This window comes from Octodon degus, unplaced genomic scaffold (assembly GCF_000260255.1).
Source record: "Octodon degus isolate 3935 unplaced genomic scaffold, OctDeg1.0 scaffold00048, whole genome shotgun sequence".
NCBI lineage: Eukaryota > Metazoa > Chordata > Mammalia > Rodentia > Octodontidae > Octodon > Octodon degus.
In genome coordinates, this window is record NW_004524624.1 from 11300359 (window position 1) to 11308522 (window position 8164).

General features: G+C 37.6%; 1 protein-coding gene across 1 annotated transcript in view; it reads right to left on the reverse strand.

Moving 5' to 3' along the window:
• The window catches only part of Vps45 (vacuolar protein sorting 45 homolog), an 82601-nt gene that overhangs the window by 51319 nt on the left and 23118 nt on the right, over positions 1-8164 (reverse strand). Inside the window, 3 exon segments of the mRNA XM_004649074.2 lie at positions 841-962; positions 2066-2173; positions 2378-2536. Of these exon segments, the coding sequence (XP_004649131.1) occupies positions 841-962; positions 2066-2173; positions 2378-2536 (389 nt within the window).

Consider the following 8164-nt stretch of genomic DNA (forward strand, 5'->3'; position numbering starts at 1 on the left):
TTGTAAATAGGATATCATGTCCGCTTCTTGTACAGCAATTAACCACTAGGAAGAATGTATGCAATGTGTTAATTATTGAAACTGTCCTACCAACTTGGTTTGAAACTGTCTCATTGCTATTTGTTTCTCAATAAAATTATGGGGGAAAAAAGTTGTTTAAAAAACTAATCATAATAATAAAATTTTAAAAGATCAATAGAAAAAGAAAAAAATTACTGTATTAAAATTATAGCTAAAAGAAAACCATTCTTTTCTCCTTGGTGACAAATGGCCTTTGTTAATTAGGTCTCCCAGTTTGTGTGCTGGCCACATTTGGCAAAGTCTAGTCCTCACCAAGAATAGTAACAACCTGCTCCGAATGGCAATCAAGCAGTAAATCTATTTTTGGCTCTGATGTTTGAGACTCCAAATGCTAGGTGCCATAAAACTGAACCTTAAATGGTGTAAGCAAACTGGCATACTACTAAAATACAGAATGTAAAGATTTGGAGCCCTCCAAAACACCTATTTCTTTATTTCAAAGCAAGAAAATGTCTTAGGGCTAGCAGGATAATTCCTATCTAATACTGATATGAAAAACCAAATGTATCTTAGAATGAAATAATAGAGAAAGGTGGAACAGAATAGTATAATTTCTTTCTTTTCTTTTCTTTTCTTTTTCTTTTTCAGAACTGGGGATTGAACTCAGGCCCTTATGCTTGCCAGGGAAGCACTTATTCCACTGAGCCATCTCTCCAGCCCCTAGAATAGTATAATTTCAGTGTTTGTCCCTAACATTACTTTAAATTTCCTTTTCTCTCAGTGTTTCTGGTTTTTACTGTTAATATCTATGTGACTCACCTGTCTCTGAGTGTGCTGAGGCCCACATAAGGATAGAGGTTCTCCTTAAGCTTTCCTTTGATGAGTAGGTCCAGGGTCTCATGCAGGAAAGGCTGATGCTGTGTATACACATTTTCTACTCCCTAAAACAGGAGAAAATGGTTTTATGTCATTTTGAACTATATTCATAAATTAGAAAAGGTTATACATTCAGTAGAAACTCAAACAGCAATTTAGGATATATGAAAATATATAAAAATTTATGAAAAATGTTCTAACTTCATAAAAACACAATTTCACACTAGTTTTTTGTTTTGTGTTTTTAATGCAGGGTTCCACTATGCAGTTCAGGCTGGCTTTGAACTTGCAGCAATCTCTGTGCCTTCGCCTCCAAAGCACTGGGATTACAGGCATGCACCGCCATGTATGGCCAGGTGGCTAGCTATAAAACTACAATAGTTTAAATCTTTATCATGTATTCACTGAGTCTCACTTATCTGTGAAAATGGTACATGACAGATAAAGCAAAGAAAGCTTGTGTAGAAAGGGGATTTTAAGCAACAAAGAGCCTGGCATAAAGATGCATGCCTGTGACCCCAGCCCTCAGGGGACTGAGGCATCCACTATGAGGCCAGCCTGGGCTCCATGGTGAGTTCAAGGCCAGTCTGAACTACACACAAGACCCTGTCTCAAAAAACAAAACACAAGAAAGTGGAAGCATTTCAGGGACCGCGAGAGGTTAGCACATTAAAATTAATTTTTTGACCATTAAAAAAGTAGGTTATTATTTTAAAAGATCAAAAAATATTTATTTTCTCTTTAATTTTCAAAAACAAAGTATTTAGGGGCCTGGGAGATGGCTCAGTAGGATAAATGCTTGACTGGCAAACACAAGGATCTGAGTTCAATCCCCGGTTCTGCCAAAAAAAAAAAGTATTTAAATCTTCAATTATAAACAAATGGAGAAAACTAAGTATAACTAATGAAATTGTTCTGCCCTTCAGTACTTCCTGCAAACGTCTCCAGTTCTTTACTTGCTTGGCTCTTTGCTCCAGTGCTGATAGTGGTCCAACACCGAGACCAATAAGAAAAAACACTAACGAGGACATCTGCTTTAATTTCATTTAATTGACATAGTACTAAACCAGCAGCAATCCTGAATGTACTCTGAAGATCGTGTTTATTCAGGCTCTGCCTTAGGAGCTTTAACTATTTCTTACACAGGGGAGCAGAGAGATGTCTATACCTTCAAGCCCTTGAGGAACTGTTTGGTTATAGCCACGGCATCTTTGGGGCTGAAGAGATCACTTCCTCTAACCCGTTTGCCACCATATTCAACAACTGCAGACACGAGCTATAAAAATAAAGGGAGGGGGAGATAGTTTTTTATTGCTTAGAGATCAAAAACTTTGTTTCATAAACAGTAACTTTATTAAAGAAATGACATAAAAAGGGAATCACACATTACTGTACATTTAAAAGTATGACTTATGATTTATTAGATGGAAGACTATAACAGAATTGGTTGTTTGCTGGGGTTAATATATCAATTGGGTACCTTCCGATATTTCTCCGAAACGCCTTTGTTCCTGAGGTCCACTATAAGGCCGGGCAGGCTGTTGCTGCTGTGTCGCTCATAATGTAAAGCATAAAGCATCACTAGGCGGGCAGCATCCAACTCTGTTACTCTGGGATTCTGCAGGAGCCTCTTCACATTCTGAAGAAAGAGAAAGCTGATATTTACCACTCCTTACTTGAGCAATGTGTATAATGCCTTAGACATAATTATTTTTTTGGGCGGAACCGGGGATTGAACTCAGATCCTTGCGTTTGCAGTCAAGTGCTTATCCTACTGAGCCATTTCCCTGGCCCCTAAGACATAATTATTAAGTGGTAGTGATACATCTGAGTTCATGATTAAGATAACTACTCTGACAACATACAAGCCATTATCTGCCTTTTGCCCACAATAAGAATTAAATAAGGAAATATATTCCTGTTGGGATTACCTTAGGAAAAGAGTGAAATTACTAATGGATAGGTTTTCTTTTTCCTTTTTAAACAGCCTAAGCTGTCATCTCCTTGTTAAAATAACATATTTTTTTCTCACTACTTCAGTCAATACAGCAAAACATAGTTGGTCTGCAAAACTTTCCTGCTTGCTTTTAGTGTAGTGATTGAACACTGAAATAGAGACAAATTGGTAGAATTTTGCATAGGACTGGACTTAGTCTCCAGGAAGCATCAGAAATAATTTCTTGACAGTCAACAGAGATATGTGTGTAATAGCATGTAATCTCTAAACAGAGCATTTATAATCTTAAAATGTTTGTACTGACAGCAAAGGGAGCCATGGTAAATCTTGTTTAATTTTGTCATCCTCACATTAAGGACCTTCTGTATACTATAGTATAGCGCACATGGTATTATTCAGTGAACAATTCATTTAATTCAAACCAATAGATACATCAGATCTCCATGTGCTCTAGCACAGGCACTGCTGGAGAAATACAGTTACAGCCAACCTCTGTCCTCAGCAAGCTCAGAGACAGTGGAGCAAAGATGGATGGGATGTGCGTGGCACACCCTGATGAAGTGCCCTAGCTCTAGGAGACTGGTAGGCATTGAGACAGTGTTGGTGCAGTGCAGAAGGTATACTGATTCATATGTAATTTTTCCAGCATGGGTAAATTTCCCCATGATTAAAGAGGAAGCTTTATGAATATATGAATGAAGAAATAAAAAATCCCACAACAGCATTTCCTGAAGGAAGTGCTCAGTTCTACAACCTGCAAAGCTGCTGTACTTTCCATACCTTAAGCTCCGGGGGAATAGGCAACCACAAATGAGACAGAAGCAACAACATTTCATTATTTTAAAAATGAAAACAAAACAACCACAGTGCTGGGGATTGAGCCCAAGGCCTGGGTATGCTAAGCAAGTGTTCCAACACTAAGCTACACCCTCAGTCCTCTCTTTTCCTCTTCCCCCCCTTTTTTTTTTAGTAGTTTAGGTTGTTGTTTCCCTGTTGAAATAAGGACCAGATACTATGTCCACTACCTTCAATCAATATAGCATGTGTGTACACACACACACACACACACACACACACAATACAGCACACAACAGTACTGCCAGGAGAGATTTATTGTGCCACTACTTTATTAGGATTCTTTTTTTTTTTTTGTATTTTAGGACAGGGTCTAGATGGTCTACAGGGTCTCACTATGTAGATCAGACTTGCAATCTGCCTGTGTTCAGCCTTCCAAAAGCTGGGATTACAGGCGTGCACCACCATGCCGTCTCTATTTCCATCTCAGCACACCAGGGGGGTGGGGCCAGCACAGCACCGGGCATTGAACCTGGCCACTGTGTCTGCATAAACAGGTGCTTTAATCTGCTGAGCTATTTGGCCAGCCCTAGGATTACTTTTTAAAATATAGATATTTTTATCAGTTTCTGCATTCTATTTTAAAAAGCAAAGATGAATAGAACAGTTTTTATTACAAGGTCCTTCAATTCAATGTAATTAGACATTTATTGACATAATAGAAAATCATGAAAATAATTCCATATTAGGATTACTTTTATTAGTGGCCTGATTACAAAGTTATATAGATTTTTTTATTTTACAGGTTTTTATTTATTTTTGTTTTGTTTGGGAACAGCTCTCTCTATATAGTTCTGGCTGGCCTTGAACTCACAAGGATTCTCCTGTCTCAGCGTTCCCAGGGCTGGGGATTAAAGGTGAGTGCCTCAGAGCCTGGCTAGCTGTACAGACTGTAAGTGGTCTACTTATTATCCCTACTTTCCTACAGTTTTTATTTCTTTTTAATGTATGACTTTGTAGAACATGAAGCTCTTTTCAAGAACAAATATGTGCTATTCACATATGTATACAAAAACAAAAATATAAACATAATTGGTGCAACAGGGAGACAAAAAAAGGAGAAATTATAACTAGTTGCTGAGGAATCAGGAAAGATTTCACAAGAGGAAACACTTACAAAAGGCCTCAAAGAATCAATAAAGGGCTGGGGAGATAGCTTGGTGGTCTAAGTGCCTGCCTGGCAAATGCAATGACCTGGGTTCTATCCTTGGTACTGCATGCCATACCCACCCCCGAATCCAGGTGCACGATGCGACCTGAAACGAAACCGGGTATGGTGGTGCACATCTATAATCCCAGTGCTGGGGAGGCTGAGACAGGAAGATCACTATAAGTCTGAATTGTGTAGCAAGATCTTATATCAACAAAACAAAACAAAACAAAACAAATCATACAAAAAAAGAATCAATAAAGTTGGAATTAGTATAGAGACTGAAAACAGTGCCATTATCTACAGAAATATGAAAGTCAAAGAAAGAAATAGGAAAGTGGCAAAAGCATATAACTACCACCTATAGTGCTTTACAATTTCTAAGACACTGTCACTTACATTATCTCAGTACCTCACAGCAACCCTGTTGTTCTGCCCAGAAAGAAGAGGGACTGAGATGGTATGGGGAACCTCTGAGGTAGAGTTCAAGTACAGATTTCTCTTAGAGGAATTCCTGTTGCTGCTTTTCTAGTTTAAAATTTCATTACCAATGTGCATAAGAGAACATAAAGGAAGATGCGTTTCATTTAGCACCCACATTCATAAGAATTTTCTTAATTTTCATTTTGTAGAAACTTTCCACATAGGGGGCCCAGGGAGATAGCTCAATAGAATAGGAGCTTGCCTGGCAAGCACAAGGGCCTGAGTTCAATTCCTGGTTCTACAAAAAAAAAAAAAAAAAAAAAAAAAAAAAAAGAAGAAACTTTCCACATAGGAATGAGGGAGCAGTCTATTTAGAATACATGTTCAAATGTTTCACTATTTTTTGTTTTAGCAGAATGTGAGGAAAATATTTTATGATACAACTTATTTACCACATACACATATATAATTGCATCTCTGTTAATTTGGTGCAAGTTTAAAACACAGAAGAGTTGTGTAGTGAGACCCTGTAGACCTTGTCCAAAATACAGACAAAAAACAAACAAACAAACCAAAAAAACACTTAAAGAAATCCCATCTGCGGTCTCTGTTGTCACTTTTCTTCCAGGGATAACATTTCACTTCCTGTCCTGTAGACATGTTACTTTCACCTCTAATCCAGCCTGTCTGACCTGCATTTCCCCCCACCCCCATCTTTTTGAGACAGGGTCTCAGGTTGGCCTTGAGTTCACTTTGTAGCTCAGGCTGGACTCAAACTCAAAAACAATCCTCCTGTCTCAACCTCCCTAGTGCTGAGATTACAGGTGTATGCCACTATGTCTTGCTTGACCTGTACTTTTTTTTTTTTTTAACCTGTACTTTTAAGCAAATCTGAGACAGCTAAGCAATGATAAACCCACAACAGTAGTGTGGAAATAGTCAATGACAACTTGCAGTGAAGCGTTTGCCCTCTTTCTGCTTGTTTCTGTTCTAATTATCTTCACTTGGATCTTGATTCAGTTTCACATCCAAGAATTCATTCTTATTTTTTGAGATTTGGAACTGGTTTTCAGGTATTCTGGCTTAACTCAGCACTCCTTTGAGGACTCAGCCCAGATCTGACCCTAGGATTACTTCAAGTAGACCATTTTTGTCTACTTTTGAGCTTTTGGAACCTAATTCATGGTATGGGTCCATTTCTGAAGACTTATCTATTCCCTCATGAAAAAGAACCTGAAGGCATAAGATGAGCTCTTTTTTTCCTTTTCAGCTACAGTATATCAATCCTTAGAAAAGATCTATCAATCCTTTTCTGCTTTATTTCTACATTATCTCTTGACTTCATTATGAATTATTTCCCTTTGGCTACTTGACTCACAACTGATCAGTGGTGGCACACTATAGGCTAAGATTCCAGGGCACTAACCAGAAAAGAGAAGAGAAAGAATCAGAGGCATCTAAAGGCTTCTAATTATACAGCAGGTATATATTATGTGACAGCATTTATTTTATGGAAATAAACCTGATTCTTTGGGTTTTTATTTTTAATTTAATTGTTGCCTTTTGGAGACAGATTTCACTATGAAGTTTAGGCTGGCCTTGAACTCTCTGTAGTCCACCCTGGCCTTGAACTCACAGTGAACGTCTTGTCTCAGACTCTTCAGTGCTGAGATTATAGACGTGCACCACCACATCTGGCCACTGGGTTCTTTTTATTAAAATTTTATAACCCTACAACTATCAAGAGAGAAAAGCAAACTATTATATAACCAGGACGGATGAATGAACAGCAAAGCAGAAAACTATTACCTACTTAAGACTGGATTAAAAAACTTTGTGCTTTTTTTGGAGGTTAACTTTCTAAAAGAAACTAACATTTACTCAGAAGAGATCAGAGAAAAAAGAATTCTAATATTTATAGATTCTTCCATTGTTTCTGGCTACTATGACAGAGCAGTAGAGCAAGAAAAAAATTTAAGACACATCTACATTTTTAAACTATTACATAAATTACAGATCAACTCAGTAATCAAAGAGAGCCTCCATTTCTTTTCTTTTCACTTTCATTTAACCTAAAATGCAGAATTACCTTATATATCTGTGTAATGAACAGTCAGTGAATAACAGATCAACTGATTAGGATAGCAAGATGGAACTGGCATAAGTGTTCAACATGCTGATCTCATGCAAATGAACCTAACTGAACAGCCTGAAAGAATAGTGTTGTGGGCCTAGAATGAGCTATCTAGGAAAATGATAAAAGTAGATAGGACTCAATTTCACTGATTGTACACCTCAGTCAGTACTGTACTTTTTTGTTGTTTTTGTTAATCACTAGCCCACACATAATTCAGCACTGTAGGAGATCTTCTGGTTAACACTGTTTCTGAAATACTGGCTAAGTGGTATATAGAGATAAAGTAATTTTTACTCTTAATTGATCAAAACAGTCCAATTTGTTCCAAGCAGTTTTTAAAACAAGATTTTGATGAGAAAAACTGGGAGACATTCAAGGCTATCAGTGGACAAAAACTAGGTTCTAGATGTCATAAAGTAGAAATGTCCAAACAATTGAAGCATAATATACCTAATGGTGACAGTTAATGTTTGTTGCGAGTTTTAAGTAGCTGGTACCATCTTAGGAACTTCACAGGTATCTCACTGTACCCTCATGACATCTCTGAAGCAAGTTTTGTTATTTTTTCACATTTTACAAACAAAAGGTCTGGGGATATGAGTGGTTAAAAATTATTTTCAATGGGGCCGAGGAAATAGATCAGTGGCATAAGCACCTGCCTGGCAAGTACAAGGTCTGGAGTTGAATCTCAGGTATCAAAGAAGAGAGAGAGAGAGAGAGAGAGAGAGAGAGAGAGAGAGAGAGA